The following is a 21,453-nucleotide window of genomic DNA, read 5'->3' on the forward strand; positions in this document are numbered from 1 at the left end:
ATAGACTGCTATCCAATACCAAGACCAACATGAAGTACAGTATGTGGAAAACTAGAAAACTGGAGAAATTGCTTCCCCTGGTTTCCTTTATGGAGTCTCCTCTGCCAATGTTGCTGTATTGCTGGTTAATACGATGTATGTAAAAGCTTGACAATCCCTTTATTTTTTCCTTTTTAGAAAGCACCTGATTTGCTCTCAGTCCTTCTCCATTGTGGCACAATTGAGATTGAGAACTTGCCACGTAGACAAATGTAGATGACAGTTATCACCACGCTTTCTCCCCCTCAAAATCTGATATTTAACAACGTTGTGTTACTGCAGTTCAATTTTTTTTCTCAAGTCCCGTTTATTCTATGCAATTCTTTGAGATTATGATCATTTTAGGTCATGATGACATGAACTAAATATGATACTTCTGGTTTATACAGAGAGTTTCCCAGAATCACTTCATTCAATTGAAAGATGTTTATCTAACTCTATTTTACAGGTTAGGCTTGCGGCATGCAATCCCTGTGTGCAAAGAACCCTCCTTTATAGATCCATGCTCCTGGGGATACAGCAGAGGCTTTCTCCAGCACATTTGCCAAGTCCAGGACAAGCAGTGCGGTGGGTTTGTGGCAAACATGGCATTGGCTGCTAGGAGGGAGGGCTCCCGCCTACTCTGACCTGTCGCTCAGCATCCTGTAGGTAGAAGCAGCTTCACAGCCGAGTGACCCAGCCCATTTCCCACTCCGTGGATTTTCTGTGAATTTTGTGGGCAAAACCTGGCAGCCGGTTTTGCACGTAGCAATGTCCCACTCCAGCCATGATGTGAGTGGCCAAATTTTATTGGGGTATTGTTGACAGGGACATTGGTAGGGTGAAACTATCTTTTCCAATAGCGCCATGGGACCTTTAACACCCACCTGAACAGGCAGATGGGAGCTTGGTTTAACATCGCAACCGATAGCACCTCCGACAACACAACACCCCCGCCCCAGCACTGCATTGGAGCATCAGCTTAGACTATATGTTTGCAAATCCCGACCTGGGGATTGAACCCACAACCTTCCGATTCAGAAGCGAGTGCTACCATTTGCTAGGCAGACACTAATGTATCCATCTTTTTTAAAGTCCCACTTTTGAGTCTTTATTCAATAATGTGTGCAATAATTATACAGAGAGGTTCCCAGAATCACTTCATTCAATTGAAAGATGTTTATCTAAATCTATTTTACCGGTTAGGTTTGCGGCATGCTGTGTTGGTAGCTCTCTCGCCTTTTGACCAGAAGGTTCCAGAAGATTGTAGGTTCAAGCTTCTGTCCTTTGGATAAGACATCTAATCCAAGTTCCTGTCTGCCTGCTATGATGGATTTAAAAGATCCCATGACACTATTTGAAGAGAGTTTCTCCCAGTGTCCTGGCTTCCTTCCTCCTCATAAATACGTCATTCGCTTCAAGGCTGCTTATTTGGGTCAATGCCTTGTACAAATCGGCTGCCACACATGCCGGCACCACAAATAAATGCACAGTCACCACACTTCACCCAGATTCCTTGAGGAGCACTATGACACCTTGTAGGGGCCATGTGAAATAATAACAATAATCTTTGCACTTGATATAGCGCCTCATCATGTCATTAAGACAACCTCTCAAAGCGCTTCACTGAATATATTGTAAAATGGATTGACTCTGTAACTTGTGGACCAACCGCGGCCCATAAACCCCCCATTGCCCATTGCCCCCAATGCCCATTGACCCCATTGCCCCCAATGCCCATTGACCCCATTGCCCCCAATGCCCATTGACCCCATTGCCCCCATTGCCCATTGACCCCATTGCCCCCAATGCCCATTGACCCCCCATTGCCCAATGACTGGCCATGGTCCTGTGACGTCACAGAGGGGGAAGGGAAGCCGGAAGTGCGGTGATCACGTGCCTGTGACCCAATCTGGCGACGCCATTAAGCGATGGTGGCGATCAGTCAGCGCGAGCCCGCGGGGAGGGGCTGTTAGTGCCCCCCCCCCCCCCCCGGACACACACACACACACACAGAGGCTGTGGGGCAGCGCCGGAGGTTGGTTTTACTGAACGTTTATATACAATTCTCTGGGGGTGGAGCAGCCGAGGCCCTGTCTGTCTGTGGGAGGGGGGTTTGTGTGGGGGGGTCTGTGTGTGGGGGGTTGTGTGTGTGTGTGTGTGTGGTGTGGGGGGTGTGGGGGTCTGTGTGTGGGGGGTTGTGGGGTGTGTGTGTGTGTGTGGGGGGTGTGTGAGGGGGTGTGGGGGGGTCTGTGTGTGTGGGGGGTGGTGGGGGTGTGTGGGGGGTCTGTGTGGGGGGGTCTGTGTGGGGGGGGAAGTCTGTGTGGGGGGTCTGTGTGTGGGGGGGGTGTGTGGGGGTCTGTGTGGGGGTCTGTGTGTGGGGGTGGGGGTGTGTGTGTGGGGGGTGTGTGTGGGGGTGTGTATGGGGGGGCTGTGTGTGTGTTGGAAGGTTGGGGTGTGTGTGTATTTGAGCGCTCTGAGTCACTATCGTGTATGGAGAGCGCTATATAAGTGTAAGTTGTTTTTGTTGTGTGTGAGTGTGTCCTGTGTGCTGGGGGTGAAGGGTGTCTGTGTATTGGTGTGTGTGTGTTGGTGAGTATAAAGGCCAAGGTTCCTCCACTCTTTTCAGGAAGTGTGTTGTGGTTAGTTTACGCTAAAAAGGAAATGGTTGCCTTTTTAAAATAAGTTTTATATGATTCTATGACCTGAAAAATTGAGTGAAAATGGATCACTGAATATATGGTATATGTATACATTCGGGTGTTTTTAATTTTAAAAAATGGACTGATTTGTTGTATGTGAATTACAGGATTGGTGGTGAGTTAATGTTGGGTCAGATACTCTGTGAAGATGATACTCTATAGGTGTCTTTCTTTAAAATTAGTTTAGACTTCATTTGCTTTATCTCTGAACCAAATGAGCAGGAAAATGGCCTGGCCTTTTAGCAGTAGTAGATTGCCAGAGGGCAAGGTCTTCTGATCATGAAAATAGCTGAGGAGATCGGTTGGGAGGGGTATTGTAAAAAGTCAACTTAATGTTCATTTCTAAACAAATGTACGGTTTGGTTTATATTTTGTTAGGCTGGCATCTAACTTTCTGTAATTGGGTTATTTATCAACAATTGTATAAACTAGTCAATGTTGTAATTGACATGTTGGTCAAGTAGTAAAGGAAGGGAGGAATCTGTTTTAATGTCACCATTAATTTGTTCTAGATTAGTGCAGATTTATGAAGAAATGTTTAAGGTAAGTTTATGACATTGAGCAGATACCTAAAATGGCTGACCAGCTAGCATCTTAAAAGGCATTACTATTGAATGGCTTGCAAGCTATCAGTGTTAGTACCCAAGAGTATATAGTGACATTTGGGATGTTGCTGATCCTAGCAACTTTCTTAAAACTTAAGTTGGTGGTTTGTGTGGGTGTACGTGCAGTAATCTGAGTACTTGACAGAGAAGACAATCTGGAGGACTGAGCCAAGTATTTTCTACTTTATTAGAAAGTAAAATAATGTTTAAATTGCAGTGAGGAATTTTGGGTTTCTAATGTGTTCTCAGAGTGATTTTGTGAATTTTGGGCATTACTGCTTTATCACCACTATTGAATTTTCCCCCATCAAATGGTTGTTGCTCCAAAGCAGCAGCTCCTTTTAAACTTAACCAAGTTGGATGGACTGAACTCCTCAGTTGACCAAAACTCTGGCAAGTGGGGCATGGAAGAAAGTGAGAAGTAAAATAGAAATTTACCTTAAAAATCCTTTCCCTTTTTAGTGGGATTTGCTCATGTGATTTCCACACTTTGTTTCTGCTGTCACTGGTGAGAACCCCAAATACAAACTTGTTGCTTTACCTGTATAGAGGTAAAAGGATTCTGTCAAGACCATGCACGCGGTTGGCTGTGAGTACCATCGATGGGATCACCTGGATGATCCGGGTAGGAAGATCGTGATAGTTATTGTGTTTTTTTAAAAAAACCTAGTTTTGTTTGCCTAAGTTTTGCTATGATGGATGTGTGTGCTAATGAGGCTGAGTAACATTTGCTTTCCATTGAATATCATATTAAAAAACGAAAGGAGAAGCAGAGGCCAGGGTTGATGCAGTATATCCAGTTAGATAAGCACAAGCAGTCAGCTCCCTCTCAGCCAATGATCTGCATGTTGTCAAGTCCTGCTAATGCAGGCTCTTAAATTGAAAATTAATGCCCTCCATCACTTGTATGAACAAATGTTTTTAATAATAATAATAATCCTTGCATTTGATATAGCGCTTTTCACAACAACAACAAGATTCCATTTATAAAGCGCCTTTCACGTCGGGAGGACGTCCCAAAGCGCTTCAGAGAACACACTGTAAAGTGAATTGACTGTATATTTGTGGGCGAACGCGGCAGCCAATTGCGCACAGCAATGTCCCATAAACAGTCGTAGATTGAAAATGACCAATTTATTATTGTTTTTGGTTTTGGAGGGATTATTATTAGGCGTGTTTCTTGGTTGCAGAAAAACGAGTCTAATTTTGAATGTTTGCCAATGTTGGTAATTGTGCAGCCAGATAAATAAAAGAGCTGTTTTTGTTTGCTCTTTAACCAGTACAATAGTTAAGTTACTCATTTTGTTGAACTTTCAAAAATCCTCCCAACATCTTGCATAACTGACTGTGTTATGCCTGTGATTCTGCAAACCAGTTCCTTATTTCAAACATGTTCCTGTTGCTAAGTGAGACCAGGTTCTACTTATCGGCAAAAGGGAAAGGAGCTCGCTCACTACGTGGGTGCCTGGCTTAAGTTCACGGTCTTTAGCTAAAAGTGACATTTTCGAGGCCTGGAAGCAAGTGTCTAACCTATTCTCCTTAGAAACGAGGAGAAAACTATCGTACTTTGTGTTTGGGGAAAGAAGAGAGAGAATTCTGCTTCTTTTAAGGGGCCTGCTGTACTGCATTTAACCTTTTAAAGAAAGCTATGCTTTCAGTGAGGAGCCCTCGTGTATATTGAATGTCTGGCACGCACTTCAACAACAACAACTTTCATTTATATAGAGACTTCACGCGGGGTAGCGTCCCAGAGCTGCACTACCGGGTTCTCAGCTGCTGTGATGTTGTGGATGAAGAACCATTTGCAGCCCAAAGTATTTCCATGGACTTACATGGCTCCTGAGAACCTGACTCAGGATATCCTTTCCTGACATTGTCCATGACATTACCAGAGCACGCTGGCAGGATAGTCAGGTCCTAGGATCCACAAGATGTGGTATATTGTTAGTTTTCATCTGTAGCTGAAAAGGAAGTACTCCCTGTGACTCCTCCCTCTTCAATACTACAGTTTATGGTTTGATTTTTTTAGACTATTTTATGTTGATTTCCTCTAATGTGACTAACATTGTTTCGCAATGAGTGGACCGACAAGCCTAGTCCACGACTTTTTTTTAAGCAAACACTGCTTATGCAACTATATTTAGTCATAATACTTGGCAGATTTCTTGATAGATTTACCTTTCTTGCATCAGCTTTTACCGACATTGAGGTTAAAGTAATAAGAACAGTTTTGAGGACTTCAGGACATTTATCTGCTGCTGTTCTCGGTTGCTTTTAGAAATTATGCATTTTGTCATAAATGGATTGGTTAAAAATATACAGTTGGCATATTTTACATATTTACACATCTTCCATACATCCCATTGAACACCTAATCATTAAAATCTACAGCATCTAACCTGTTTTGAAATAAGACGCATTGTATCTTAAACTTTATTGCTTTTCCACGTTTAAAATGTGTACATGGTGAAGGTTCGACAAAAACACAAATGTCACTTCATATAACCTCAGAGTGATCTTGCTGACACCACAATCAAACATTATCTCTGCCTTGCTCGCTCACCCCTCCCATTTCTACCATGACTAATTATGGGCTTGTGAATTGCAGTCCTTCCCATTATTGTTTTTCAACCAGGTAACTACATAGATGTTAGTGATCTCCTGTGACTTAGCTTCTAACTTTCTCTCCAGTCATTCATTCTCTTTCTATCCTTCCCCCTTTTTCTCCCCCACCACCACCACCACACTGGGGTTACTTGTTCTATGGAGAGCAGCTGCACTGAACACACTTGTTCGGCTAGGATCACCTTAGCTGTTGGGAGCTTTGGCCTGTATCGTTAAGGATGAGAATATATTTTCAAACCTCATTGAGAAGCCACACTGACTTGTCAAGTATCAACAATGAATTAATGTGGGATCTACACTGGTATTTTATTTGCCTTAAATCTTGCAATACGTTGCTCAATAGAAGTAAACGCCTTTGATACTTTGGACTATACTGAATCAATATTTTTTGCTTTTTGTTTTCCTTCTTCCTTAAATGAATTGGTAAGTGAAGTTTACTTAGACATTGATCTTCGCAAGGCTGATCATTCTCATTCATGGACCACAAGAACTGAACTTTGATTTCATATGAGTGACATTAAATGAACTATATAAAATGTCTGCTCCTAGATTTCCATCATGTTAAGTATGTAGCTCTCCCATTATAAACACAGATTGTGACATCGCTTGGTAGAAAATGCCCCCGTCTCCTTAAATTACAGCAATGTCTAATTCATTGTCTCCATTAATATAGTGTTAAATAAGGATGGATCCCAAACCCTCCAGAATAGCCCGAAGAGTCCCTGTTGTAGCACCAAGCCCTCTGGCAGCATCTTCATCAGGGACAAGACGCCTGTATGAGAGCCGAGAGAATGGCCTTCCTGACTCTTTTGGGACGAGAGACACTTCAAAGAAATTGGAAGCGGAGTTTCAGGTGTGTTTTCTTTAATTATCATGCAACAATCAGTGAAATTTACTGTTAACTAGCCAACAAATACAGTTTAATTACAACTACACAGTAAATCACGTGAAGCACTTTGAGATGTTTTTATGTGATAAGGCTCCATCAAATGCAATGATTATTTTAAATAAGCTTGATTGAAGGATCAATGCTATTATAGTGGATTCCAATCTATTCCACCTGTATTATAAAGGCCAGTAGACATCCCTCTGCAATACAACATGCTGCCTCTCCTGTGTGCAACATGATATTGCATGTTAGTTATGCCAAACAATTCTTCCTTTTAAACTGGCAAAAGTGTTCCATAATCATTTTGGTTATCTCAACGATGTGATAAGGTGCTATATCAAATGCAGCAAATACAATACAAAATTACATCTGCCTTTCACATCGGGATGGCGTCCCAAGGAAGTTTATTAGGAGGATTATTATTTCTGTTTTGCTAAACCTTATAGTGCTTGTTTTCTTTCCAGTCAACTCGGTTGCACCAGAATTCCCACCAAGACTTCAATATTAGTGACTCGGAGCACAGTGAACACCTTTTGAAATTATCTGCTGCTGCTTCAACTCACAGTTCAAGAGCATATGAAAGACCATGGTCTGTGGGGCTTTCAGGGAGCAGAGGTAGAATGGTAGGTAATCTCAGTGTTCAGATTGTGGGAAACTGCACCTTTTAAATAGAACTAATATATTGGCAAACATTCACGAAAAACCACTAACTTTTTTTCATTTTAAACAGTCCTCCACAACTGAGACTTGCTGCTTGTCTACGCCTTTACCTTTACCGTCTAGCTTGTACAATGAAACTGAGAGACTCCCAGGAACATCCACAAGACTAACCCAGTCTCAGATCAGTGATTCCAAGAGACCTAAACTGGCATCGACTTGTCCTCCCAGTAACAGCAACAATTGCTTGAGTAACAATCCAGGTACGTTGTTCTTCCAAAATAAAGAAACCCGCCCACTATCCTGTTTTTGGCCAGCTGGGTGTCTGACGTGCAGAAACCCATCAATGTGCTTAAGAGTATCTGAACCAAACAGAGTTCCATGCATCTCACCTACACATGGAAATTCCAGAGATATTTGATCTTACTTTATAAACTAGTAATGTTTTATGTTCTGTAGTTTTAAGTTGACTTCATAGCTATTGAGTTTATATACTGGTGTTAGCTTTCAAAACTTCCTTCAAGGCAAGGTGATTTATCTGGTGAACTGTTCTCTAGACTACTCAACTGTGCAATTTACTTCAAATGAGTTCTAATAAAATGCTTATACATGTTCGTAATGAATGTTCAGTTACAAAGCAGGTCTATAGGTCTCAGATGCATTCACTTTTTATTCAGATTCAGTATGGAGATGCAGCCAGTTTCCAAGATCATCAACTCTGCAGTTTAGTTCAGCATCTACAACAGGAAGCATCAATGAAGGAATAGAAATGGAAAGACCTAAGTCAAGTGTTGGAGACTGCAGTTACAGGAACAGCAGCTCATCATCATCATCGTCATCATCATCATGTATGTACTTAATTCAGTTCTTTAAACACAAAGTATTTTCAGTACTGTTTCTATTGTGAATGTGTAAATCTAAAGCCTGTAGCTTAAACTGTTATAGTATATTTGAGTTAATTATAAAATTTTTATAGAATTATACAGCACAGAAGGAGGCCATTTGGCTCATTGTACCTGTGCCAGCTCTTTGAACATAGCTACCCAAATCAATCCCACTCCCCCGCTCTCTCCCCATAGCCCTGCAAACGTGTCCTTCCCAAATAATTATCTACTTTTCTCTTAAAAGTTGTTATTGAATCGGTTCCCACCGGCCTTTCAGGCAATGCATTCCAGATCCCAACAACTCGCTGTGTGAAAAAATTTCTCCTCACCTCACTGTTTCTTTTAACAACTATTTGAAATTGGTGTCCTCAGGTTACCGACCCACCCGTCAGTGGGAATAGTTTCTCCTTGATCACCCTATCGAATCCCCTCATCATTTTGAAACCTTCTATTAAGTCTCCTCTTAACCTTCTCTGCTCCAAGGAGAATAATCCTCACTTCTCTCGCCTCTCCTGATAACTGAAGCCCCTCATTCCTGGTACCATTCTGGTCAATCTCCTCTGCACCCTCTCCAATGCCTTGACATCCTTCCTAAAGTGTGGGGCCCAGAACTGAACACAGTCTCTCGCTGAGGCCCAACCAGTGTTTTATATAAAGGTTCATCATAACTTCCTGACTTGTGCATTCTATGCCCTATTTATAAAGTCTAGTATCCCGGATGCTTTTTTAACAGCTTTATCTGCCTGTCCGGCCACCTTCAAAGGTTTACTATATGACCCCCAGGTCTCTCTGTCCCTTCACCCCCTTTAAGATTATACCATCAGCTTATATTCCTCTCCTCATTCTTCCTCCCAAGATGCATCACTTTGCATTTCTCCACATTAAACTTCATCTGCCCCGTGTCTGCCCGTGTTACCAGTCTGTCTATTGCAGTCTGTTACTATCCTCCTCATTGTTTACTACTTTTCCTAGCTTAGTATTATCTGCAAATGTGAAAATTGTCCTCCCTATACCCATGTCCAGGTCATTTATGATTCTCCTAAGTCATTAACATGCAAATGAAAACACGAGCAGATCCACATTGTTCTTCATGTAAACATCACAAGAGCAGTTTTATGTGAAATGACCACCTAGGTCATTTGATTTTATTCTTTCAGAATTCCAGCCCTATTGTAGCATCAAATAATGTAAGAACCCAGCTTCAGAGCCCAGCTATTCTTTCTGGCAATCAATTGCAGTTCTTCTTTACTTCCTCTTGTAAAGAGCTGCTTCCAGTTGCCTGTCATGACACCGATGTGAAAGGCACAACACAAATGTAATTTTGTATTGCATAAACTTGTGTCCTGCTGTATAGTGTATATTTTTGGTTTTCTTTCTCTATACCCTCAAGTATCTTCTAAAGTTCCTGACAGACATTTTGAGGCAAGAGTTTATATTTAAGATGAGGTCATATCTGTGCCTTTCAAGTGACTGATTTAACTTTATGGTGTTTTCATACCTATTTTTCTGCTTTGACTGCATCCCTATCTTCCATACTTTAGATCTTCAAGAGAGATTTCTTTCCTCCTATGCACAAGGTGCAAGACCAAGAGACACGTTGTTTGGGTCTTTACGACGCACCGCAACAAGCTTAAATCATCCAACACTTTCCACACCTTTAGAGACCCAGTCTACATTTTCCAAGGATTCAAGCAGAAGTTCTCCCAGATCTTCCGGTGGCGGTAGCTCTTTCAGGGAGGTTGAAACACCACAAACAAGTATAGAGTGTGACTTTATGCATGGCAGAACGAGACCTAGGGTTTTAGAATCGGGAACTTCAGAGAGGAGAAATGCATCTTTATTGCAACAAAGGCAACCCAACTCTTCCACAGAGTCTGGTAGCAGGTGTAGACCAAGACAGTTGTTGTCACGTCTGGCATCCAGTGTGACCTCTACTTTCTCTGGTACCAGAAGATCCAACCAGGAACATTCAAATGCAAGGTCTTTTGAAACCAGACATTCATTTGGGCAATCAGATGCTGTACTATTAGATGGAAGACCTCAAAATTCTTCTCAGATTGGTAGTGCTGGCAGAGCAGTTAATACTGATATTTCACACAACAGATCCTCAGAATCTTCTCAGGGATTTGGATTTTTGAGGTGGAGAAGAACTGCTTCAACAAGTACTTCACAGTCTCAAAACTTCGATGCGGGGAGAGAAAGTTCAATGAGTTCAAGGCCAGATGATTTGGAAGATCGAAGTACCGCTTCATGGCTGTCGTCTTCATTACGCAATCGCTGTACACCTCTCTTTAGCAGAAGGAGACGAGAAGGAAGAAATGAATTTGCAAGAATGGCTGTTGCAAGTTCTACTAATGATACCAGAACCGACCGATCACCAATCCTTCAAAGAGAAGTTCGAATGTTTGGGGACTTGAGCAGACAACCCCCAATCTTTGCCCAGGGAGCTGCAGCTGCTGTTTCAAGTCCTTTGGCCTCTCCTGCTGCGAGCAACATCTCCTCTGCTTCAAGTCCTGCAGATTCTGGGCTAGGAGCCTCTCCTAACAGAATCAATTCAGGAATTGCAAGGATTTTTCCTAATTCTGTGATTCGTCTTTCAATGCCGTTTGACCTTGGCGATGGGCTGACTGACAATGTAATGATTGCAGTAGATTTCACTAGACCCTCTAGAAATCCAGTTGAGTCTCAACAGCAAGAGAAACAAAAGAAAGAAACTGTATCATCAAGGGATCCAGAAAAACTCAGACAAATACAAGAGAGGTAAGTCGGATTTGTTTTCTATTCGTAAATTTTCAATCCCAACTTGGATGGTGTAAAGTGGTTTAATTGTTCAAACTTCCAATTTGTTTTCAATATCCTTTTCCAGGAGAGATTTCTGTTGGTATACACAATTAATGATTGAGGCTTCCTTTTTGCATTTACTGTATCTTAAGTCGCAGGCCTGGCATTTAATAACTTGATAACATCATAACTTTACCATAGGGAATCTAATGGACTATACCAGTTAGTTAATATCTAAAGCCATACAGTGGAGTTTCCATGTCTCACTGTGTGGTGTACTTGTATCAACAGCTTACTATTAGAGGATTCTGATGAAGATGAAGGTGATCTCTGTCGTATCTGCCAAATAGGAACATCATCCTCTTCTAATCCTCTAATACAGCCATGTAACTGCAATGGCAGCTTGCAGTATGTGCACCAAGAGTGTGTGAAAAAATGGTTGCAGTCCAAAATAAACTCAGGTAAGTGATTAATCACATTCCTTTTCTCTGGCTATCACAATGATTTTTAAAAGTTTTTCTATATTACTGAAGGAAATTGAGTTAGGTGGTGATTTTTTCCCTCTTTGTACTACCTTTGAGAGATAGTTTCTAAGCTTAACCATGCTTTAGGATGGGGATTTGTATTTGATTATTGCATAAGCCACCAATCTCACCCAATATCTTAGGCAGAGTGAAGTTTGTATCCTTCCTGTTCAAGAGAGAAAATCTTAGAGCAATCATAAATGTTTCTTAATAATCCTTACCTTTGATACAACACCTTTCACATCATCTGGGGACATATCAAAGCTCTTCACAGAATATACTGTAAAGTTTAGTGACTATATTTTGTCATGGATGATTCAGAATATCATAAGTTTTAAGCTTTGAGGTAAATTGCCTGCTTGCTTTCTTTGTGGTGTGGCGAACTTGTAAAAGAGTAGAAATTGAAGTAGGAAGGCAATAGGACATATTGTGATGTTAGGGCTAGTACAAAATAATGCTTACATTTGATATAGAATGCATTAAAGTTGAGATGTCTTAGTCCATCACAGTTAATTGCTGTCGGCTGTAGTGGCTATGTATCTGTTGAAACATCTGGAAGCCAATTTACACATGGCAATGTCCCACAAATGTTTGGTGACCAATTGATTTGGAGGTTCATTATCATGTTAGTTGTCTTTTTTTTGAGGTGCAGAGTTTAGAATCGGTGTGTAACCATTGGCCAGAAGGGGTCTTACCAGGACATTGCTTGTTTATTGATCAGGCACCAGCATTTACTAATCTATCCAAAATAGTATGATTGATAGAGAATGGAAAAGATGCCACAGACATCTGGCTAGTATTGATGTAATCTAATGGAGTGCATTAAAATGGTATTGTCTACTGAATTAATGCAGGTGCTGATTTGACTGCTGTAACCATCTGTGAATTGTGTAAGGAGAAACTGCAGCTGGACTTTGAAGACTTTGATGTACATGAGTTATACAGGGCACATGCAGTTGAACAGGTGCGTATGGGCTGTAGGATTTTCAATGGATCATTGCCAAATAGGTTTATTGGATGAACACCAGCGTTTACTAGAATATCCAAAATACTGGATGAGTTTGAATGTTTGACATTGAAATTTATTTGGTCATGGAACAGATTTGTTTTTTATATTATACCATCTCATAATACGAGAGACTGTGGGGATTTGTTCCTCTATATATTCACATTTGTCAAGATTACAGGCACCAGATGACCCAAAATCATTTAGATCAAATTTTAAAATTGTATAAAATTTTTGAAAGAATGTAAATTGTTTTCTACCTTTTTAAATATGGTAAAGAATTAACCATTGTCTTTTTCAAAGTTTAAGTGTAACCTAATTTCACGTGGAGAGGGAATTTACATAATTGTACATGCATGATCTGTTATCTGGAATCACTTTGTGGTTAACAGTGCAGTTTCACAGAATCAGTGAATCAAAAAATTGTTCAGGTTTTCTATTGTATGTATTTGGGTAATGTATTCTGATTAATAAGGAGAAATAGAGGCTGAGAAGCTTGAACTTTTGTACATTTAGTAATCATTGCTTAGGTTTGTGTTGTAGGTACCATATGCTATTGAGTACTTTACAATCTCTTTCAGGCACAGTATGACTTCATTAGTTCAGGTCTCTACCTTGTTCTGTTGCTTCATCTGTGTGAACAGAGATTTTCTGACATGATGGGTGGTACAAGTGAGACGAGGACTAGACTTCGGGTAAGCATAAAAGTGAAAAGTAACGTGCAAAACCAAAATAAATCTGATCTGAACACTAATATGAAAGCCTGAAATTATTTAAAAGGCTAAGAGTTTTATGAAGTTGTCTTACTGATCAATTTCACCTCCCAACTAATGCCACACAGTTTATGAACAATGCTGTTAATTTTCTATAGTAATTGCAGTTTGTAAAAGATGTTGGTGAATTCAATAAACCAGTTTTCACTATGTGCAAAGCTCTGAAGTTCTATTTGCAATTTTGGAGGAGAGAAATTAGAATTTGTTAAAAATAATATGATCAACTTTAATTGCTACAATAGAGACATCTGCATAGTGAGGCTGGAAGGAGTGTAAAATGTTCTCTTAAGTACCATCGAATGAAGATGTTCAATTTCATAGCACTTAATTGTAAATTTGTATATTTTTGAGTTTGCAGTTTCAAATATAAACTCACCACATATCTAGAACTCCACAAATGACTTGATGAGACAATATAGGAATAAATGAACGTTTTAGCTAGGAATTGTGCACATACATTATAATTGGATCAGCATAGTGAAGTGAAGCATTGTTTACCTACCAGCTGGCTGGTATTCTGCTTTTGACAGTTGTACAGATTTTGCGGTATACTGCATGATGCAGGCATGTGGTTTTGATGAGATTTTTGTGGGTTTGACATTATCCACGCTCTTATTGCTTTCAGTTCATCCACCTGGCAAGAACCCTTCAACAGCACATACAGGATCTTGAAAGTAGGTTTTTCGGATATTCAGTTGGCCTTAAAATGTGATCAGCCCAACCGCTCAGTCTTGCTTGTTGGCTTATTACTGTTTTTCAGCCAATTTTTTTTGCATGTTTATGTTAGATAGTTAGATATACTATTGGGGCTGGACATTGTGGCATTTTAATTGGTGAAACGTTAATCCCCTACTATGGTCAATATAGTATTATTAATATAACCTTGCTCCCTTCTTCCCCATCTTCAAGTCGCGTCTTGACAACGTTCCTCTTCGACTGAACCCACGGTCACTTCCCTCCCAGCTCGGCGCTGTGCTCCGCCATTGTCAAGCGCTCTGGGATGCTATCCTGCGTGTGGGGGTGCTGAGTAAATTCATGTTAAGTCAAATTGATTGTAATATGGCAGATATGTGTAATTCTGTATGATCTGGCTTCAGTTTGTGTTTTGAGTAGGGTCTGCCTGAGCTCAATTGCATATAAACTGATTTGGGATCAGTTTCTTTTATCCTAATGATCATTCTTAAAACCTTGAATTCTGTATTATGAGATTGCTTTTTAGTTAAAGAATGTTGTGATTATCAAAATACAATGCTGAAACTCTTATAAACCAGAACAATGAAAAACAAAAACAGTTATCAACAGTAAGCAGCAATGGTTTTACAACAAGTGTATTGTGAGGGAATGAAGTAGAAACAAAATCTAAAGATTCCTCCATCAAAAGCGTGCGACGAGAGTAGAGTGTGAAGAGGAAAAGCCAAGTAGGTTAGGTGTCCTAGAGTCAGAACACAACAATACCATGCAAACCTCTGACACCAGGTTAACACAAATGTTGTTTTTAGACAATCAAAGCAGAATAATAGTTTCCAGTAATAGAATTGACTGGATTTTTGGAAAGATTAGGTTAAGAACATATCAGCCAATCAGTGTATGTCTCATTTTACATTTTGCTCAATACCTTTAGCTACTTGCTAGCCTAAAGAGAGTGAATGTTATAATAATGTGAAATATTAAATGAGGTAATCATTTTGCCTTTCTTACTTCTGCTGGTACAACATGCATATTTTTTGAGTGAAAATTGCTATTAATTTTTTCATTACGTTTTCACAGCCACAGATGAGGATTCTGAAGATGAGCAGGATAGTTCCGACAACAGTGGAACACTGGGAGGTTCTACTTAATGAACTGTCTTGTGACCGGACTTGTATAGTATAGCTGCTGTGAGGAAAGCCCCTATCGTCTTTATTCTACAAAAGGGCAACACAATATATTCATACTTTGATTTTGCTTTTGCTAGAAGATAATAGTGGCACAATATCAAAAGAATAGATATTTGAACTTGTTTTAGGTGCAATTTTTCAGATTTGTCCCTACACCAGAGAAATGATTACATGCCTTATAATATGATGCGATTATTTAAGCAAGGCTTTTTGTATTTTACAGGCATCTATTATAAGAGGAAGCCAGGAGAAAGAACACAATATACATGTGCCTTTTCAGTTAAACTTCTTGCATGAAGTAAATGTGGGATAGCTGAAATTTTGCAACTGATTGCAGGTCTAACTTGTGCAAATAAAATTGAAGACTGAAATGTTTCAGTCAATTGCGCCCAGAATTTCAGAGATTCAAGAACCAGAGGTTTATCAGGATACATCTGAATAGTAAACTTGATTTAAAAAGGTTACTTCTCAGCAAGCAAGTTTCCTTTCCCAAATACTGATGGTTATATGGAAAATTGAGATCCTATCCCTCCTTCATTTCAAGAGAAATGGGTACATAGAAAATTGTGATCCTTGCTCCATGTTGAGTGAAATTGACTTTGTATGATCAAATGGGGAGAGAGGGGAGGTTGGATTGCAAATGTGCAAATAAAATGGATCAAATTTTGCAAAGTTGATCATTATATGCGCCTTAACAAATCATAAGTGTGACGCGTTGCGGTTTTCTTTGTTCATTACGTATTAAAGGTATGAAACTGAAACTTTTAAAATTTTCTCTTGATTTACATCTGTTTTTTTTGCAACTATGCTTTTGGCAGAATAACTTTGTTCCTGCCTAACATTATTTTGCTGTATATCTTTGACTGCATGTACAGTTTTAAAGAATAAGCAGTTTAAAAAGAGGGTGCATATGACTGTTTCAGGAAAAAATCAATGCTTTATTTATAAAGCAAATTCTACAGTGAATCCTGTCGTGTTTTGGTTAGAGCACTCACCTCACAAGTGAGAGGACCCAGGCAGAGCGAAACCTCATGATGTATATGTAGTTCTCTTGAACCAACTGCTAATGCATTGTGGAGAGTTTGAGCAGCAGCATAACTATCTAAATGTGACCGCAGGTAAATTGTTAAAACAGCAGACTATTAATCTGAATAATTCACTACCTCTAGTTTTTTTTTTTCTCTCTCAACCAGGGTTTGCCTTTGAAAACATAATTCAACTCTGTTAACAGCAGTCTTTCATTCCAGTACGCCTGATTTCTGAGGCACATTGGAATGAAAGACACCTCCTAATCAAGGTAACTGGATGTTTATGTGTGGGTGTGCATGCACACACACGTTTGAAATTTAGATCAAAAGTGCTAATCTGCACTGTTGCAAAAACATTTTGACTCCATTCTTGTTTCTTTTGTGAAGGGGAGCACCCAGATAGTTTTAATACAGGACCCAGTGAATTGGATTGTGGAATAAGATTTAATTGCATAATTAAGAACCTATAGTTACCTCCTCATGACTTTTGCATATGGTTTGACAAACCCACACATTTATGGATTGTTACAAACCACAAATTAGACCCCACTTTTGATTTGGATGTACAATTGCAAAAACTGAGGTTTAAAGCTTTTAAGAACATGTATCCTGGTCAAGAGACAGTTGTTATAATCTGCTTTGTTGTGCTGCTGGCTTTTTTCTCACTTTTTTTACTATGGTTAATTGGTGTGTTGTCAGAGGCATGTCAGACACACGGCATCGTACATTATGGACAAGGTGAGAATTGGTTATCCCGAATAGAAGAGGTCTAGGGGGACCTTTTTCCCTGCTGACTTACCCTTAATGTTTCTTTTCCTCTCCTCCCCCTTTCTGCTTCGATTATGATTTATGCCAGTCAGTAAATTCACATGCGCATTCAAAATCTACACAAGCATACACTTCACAGCAGCAGTAAAGCAATTTGATAATCTGGGGTCCTTTAGCCCCAACCCCTCACCCCCCTCCCACTATCTGCTAATGGTGCTAAAGATACCATTCAGTATTCTAAAGCAATCTTTTATTATGTTTTAAATAAAATAGTTATGCCCTAAATCAGACTTCAGTTATGATTTTTTTAATGATGTCTGGAGTTACATAATGCTGCTTGGAAGCTCTCCTCTTTGACCATGAAATGGATTAAAGGACTGATTTTCCTTATCATGCAGTCATGGCTTATTACAAATATGCATAATTCAGCAAATTGTACACCAGTAAAATAGCGAATAGATGAAGACAAGTTTTCACTGAATTTGCTTAATTTCAGCTGCCAAACAAACTCGAGATGTGACCTAGATCTCACTGCCAGATGTGACCAGTGCTATCTACAGTGTGGGGAAAAAAAACAGAAGTTGCTGGGAACATTCAGCAGGTCAGGCAGCATCTATGAAGAGAGGAAGTGAGTTAATGTTTCAGGTCTATCTACGGTGTGATTGCTCACATTCTTAGATAAGCTCTGAAAATCTAGAAATGCATGCAGTAGGTTCACAATAATTATCCCAGTTAGATAGTAAAATTATTTTTAAATCTATAGCGAGCTGTTTAAATTTACCAAATACACAATTGTTTTCCAATATAGTAGCTCAGAAACGATACATCTATAACCTGCTGGCAATCTTTACAATTGTGTTCACCAGCAAAATACAGCTTTTAGCCATTACAATTAATCTTTCTGCTTGGAGGAAGGTTTAATGACATATGGTAATCCAGCCTAGATACTAAAGAACAAGAAACAGATTAGTTTTGTGTCGGTGAAGCATTATGGGGATCCTAGCTGTTGGTTTTAGGATTATTTCTTGACTTTGTTCTCCGTCATTGTACCTGTTTAAGGGTATAGATGCATTTTGACTGATTCTCAAACAGTCTGTCAAGCAATGCATTGATTATGGATTAGAATAAAGTGATTATTCATCTTTTTCCCTTCTTTGGGTCCTCAAGAAATAGGAGCCTTTTTTCTGATATTTTTGTGCTTGGAATTTCCATAAGTGAGCATATCGGGTATTCCTCTGCAATAATACAAATATCTTTCCCTGAAAACCAGATGATCTGTGATGTACCTGCTGATCCAGCTGCTCACTTTGCTTCACGCACATCAGCCTACCTCATGTCCCCCGACCCATCTGCCCCACAATCAGCCATTCTGTCCTGGAGTCCCTCCAATTAGCTCCCTTGCTCAACTCATTCACAGCCCCATCTCGAGGTGTATGTCAGTCATTGTTTTCCCCCCACCCCCTCTTTGGCTATCACCTCCCAATGTGATGGGCGTTATATAAATGTATAATATTTCTCTTAACTGTGCTTACAATGCAGAATTACCAATTTTTTTGCTAATTGTGCGCAAATCTGAAACTCTAGTTGCATAAATTATGCATATTTTGATGCATATTTTTTCATATATAATGCCTTTCATGTTAAAAAAGCAGTGCTTTGCAAAATACAGCTGATGAGGAACTGACTTTTTATATAGGAAAACTGACTGTGGCTAATTAATTTACAAAGTCCCATTTTACCAAGGTTTGAACCCCAGTTGTATATACGGTGCAGGGAATGATGAGCAGTGGTTAAATAGTTTCAACTGAAACAAATGAAGATTTTGAATTACTTAAATGACCAAAAAAATGTTTGTGGTCAAGCTAAATCTTATCTTCTTTATTCTAATAAAATGACAATGTCCGTCTGTCCTTCAAGGAGGATCTCAATAACTGATTGATGTAGAGCCATGATTTATACCTCACCGGAAAGGTTTTGCACTGGGAGTGACATGGGCATATTTGTTTTCAGGTATCTCCGATTGTTTGTGTTATTTTCAGTTTTGCATTTTTTTCTGCAGTTACGCCCGGTGGCCACCGAGTCAAAGTGGCGCTGTGGCATTGTGCCTCACGCGCTGCAGTTACACCTGATGGCTGCCCGGCTGACTGTGGCGCTGTGGCTTCCTGCATCACAGAGCGCGCACATAGCCAAGCGACGGGTACAAATAACACAGTCGAACCTGAGCCGCGGCAACAACAGCAAAATTACATATTTGAAACGCTGAGCCCTCCCACTGGAGCCCTCCCACTGGAGCCCTCCCACTGGAGCCCTCCCACTGGAGCCCTCCCACTGGAGTATAGATAAAGATGAAATGTCTGTGTGTCAATCTACATTCCATATTGGATCCTTTAGTTGCAAGTGAAGCTGCAATGGGTACAGCTCGCACCTTATGTAATGTTCAAGGAGACAGGAAATGTAGATTTTTCTCTCACAGTTTTATATAAGCTTATTTACTTATTTTACTGGAGTAGGGCAGCATTAGTCTGGTGTATCACTAATCCTGGCATAATCAGAAATCATGGAAGTGCCATGTGAGTAGCTGGCTTTGGAAAATGTTTAGTCAATGCTATTGTCGTCTTGGAGTAAGTTACAGGTGCTCACTCTGCCATGGTCATGAGATGTCCTGTGACAGAATAGCTTCCAGAATTTGGTATGTAAGTCACCGAGCAATGTACATTTGACTTATCTGCTGCTCCAAGGAAGTCTTTTAATCATTTAATTTTCACATTAACCTTATTAATTCATGGTTATCTGAAATGCTACCATTGAATGTTGCATATTCAGAGGGGTCTGCTATCTCATTTATAAGCTATTTCAGCATCTCTTTTGCAGTCTATCTTTTTGAAATGGAAAGGCTACATATGGAGCATCTCCATTATGTGATTAATGCTTTCTTTTCCAGAAAACCTTCCGCTAGTAAAGATCATAATGCAAAATTTAAGTTTATTTTTGTAAAACTGGTATGAATCATGTTAGACATATAAATGGTAACGGGGCTTCTAACCAACCATGTTGATGTAAAACTGATCACATTTTGTTTGTTATAGGTTAATGCAATTCTTCTCCAGCCATCCCAAAACCATGCTGATGGGGGAATGTATTTGCATTCTACACCAGTTTACCTGGCAGGCGAGATTGAGAGGTACACAGTTGATCACAAGTAACTTGAGGCTATGATCATAACATTTTAAAAACAAATTGGATACATCTTTGCAGAGGAACAATGCAAATGGGAGGTAGCCAGGAATATCAGGGAATTAAGATTTGAGAAGTTTGTTCCAGTGGAAGGGAAGCCAAAAGGTTTTATTTATACCTTTTTACCAATCTTTGGTTTGTTGGCAGTGATGAATATCCAGCATTAAAATCAATTCAAACTAGTCAATTACTGTCTTCCTAGTATCTTCTGAAGCTGAAACCTTTATTCTGCTGGGTACTTTACGTATCAATTGGGTTAGAAAGCTGATTGGCAAGGTTTATATTCAACCTCAAGAGCTTCTGGACAAGAACCCAATCCTCAACTGTCCTAAAGTACACTTTATTTATACTTGTGTTAGGCTGGGCAGAACTGGATCTTAAGTTCCCATTGAAAGATTTTAAAAATTGTCTACATATTAAACTATTGAATATTTGACTTGTGTAGCTCTGGCAAATCAGCTACTGCTGTAAAACATTTTACATTGTTTTACATTTCTCAAGCAGTGCTGACTGGTTTTGTGGATAGAGCTGCAGTTTACAGACCAGGAGATCACTGGATCCAATCCTGTCTTTGCTGTGTTTGGGGTTTCTGATGGGGTTGCAGCAGGACATTCGATTGGACTTCCCATGGTTATGGAGGGGAACCAGGGAGGGTCCTGCTACTGTCCCCTATATAACACACTCTACAGCACACTCTACTGTCCCTTTACAGCACAATCTACTGTCCCTATCCCCCCCATCCACCCCAAGCTCAGGTGCACAGTCAGCTGTTTGAAGCACTTTCAGATGTTCTCTGGACTTGAAAACATATATGTAAATTGGTGTGGGAGTTGGGTGGGGAAAGGTCCACTCAGCTGTGATGCCCTCTGCAGGTGAGTGCCAAGGATTACATCAACAATGCCCTTGTGGGTGGGGGCTGAGGGTGACTGCTGTCCCCAGCAGGAGGCCAGACCAGGGGCAAAAATGTGTGCCAGTGGGGAGAAGATTAGAAACCTAACTACACTTATTTAAATAAAACTTCAATCCACTGATTACTAAACAAGTTCTCCCTGGACTTGAGATGGCTTCAAGGTGACCTGATG

At 40.1% G+C, this 21,453-nt stretch overlaps 1 protein-coding gene across 7 annotated transcripts; it reads left to right on the plus strand.

The window, feature by feature from the left end:
• Positions 1-1,926: 1,926 nt before the first annotated feature.
• On the plus strand, positions 1,927-16,111 carry marchf7 (membrane-associated ring finger (C3HC4) 7). 7 transcript variants are annotated; one of them, XM_007889821.1, is made up of 12 exons: positions 2,032-2,056; positions 3,875-3,950; positions 6,624-6,803; positions 7,304-7,462; positions 7,570-7,759; positions 8,174-8,344; positions 9,922-11,140; positions 11,453-11,622; positions 12,540-12,649; positions 13,273-13,386; positions 14,090-14,138; positions 15,232-16,111. In XM_007889821.1, exons 3-12 carry the CDS (start codon positions 6,636-6,638, stop codon positions 15,300-15,302), a joined length of 2,421 nt encoding a protein of 806 aa, XP_007888012.1. In that variant the 5' UTR covers positions 2,032-2,056; positions 3,875-3,950; positions 6,624-6,635; the 3' UTR covers positions 15,303-16,111. The 7 variants fall into 7 exon arrangements, with proteins under 7 accessions (XP_007888011.1, XP_007888012.1, XP_042192262.1 ...); XM_042336328.1 differs by lacking the exon at positions 2,032-2,056 and adding an exon at positions 2,445-2,531 and having other exon boundaries at positions 3,788-3,950; XM_042336327.1 differs by lacking the exon at positions 2,032-2,056 and adding an exon at positions 2,578-2,760 and having other exon boundaries at positions 3,788-3,950.
• The last annotated feature ends 5,342 nt before the right edge of the window (positions 16,112-21,453 follow it).

Source organism: Callorhinchus milii, unplaced genomic scaffold (genome assembly GCF_018977255.1).
Source record: "Callorhinchus milii isolate IMCB2004 unplaced genomic scaffold, IMCB_Cmil_1.0 Scaffold6, whole genome shotgun sequence".
In the NCBI taxonomy this organism is placed as follows: Eukaryota; Metazoa; Chordata; class Chondrichthyes; order Chimaeriformes; family Callorhinchidae; genus Callorhinchus; species Callorhinchus milii.

Coding starts and splice junctions, on each gene's coding strand:
- marchf7 (XM_007889820.2), top strand. CDS start 6,636: ATGGATCCCAAACCCTCCAGAATAGCCCGAAGAGTCCCTGTTGTAGCA. Junction 7,760..8,173: donor TTGCTTGAGTAACAATCCAG/GTACGTTGTTCT, acceptor CTTTTTATTCAG/ATTCAGTATGGAGATGCAGC. Junction 12,650..13,272: donor GGGCACATGCAGTTGAACAG/GTGCGTATGGGC, acceptor AATCTCTTTCAG/GCACAGTATGACTTCATTAG.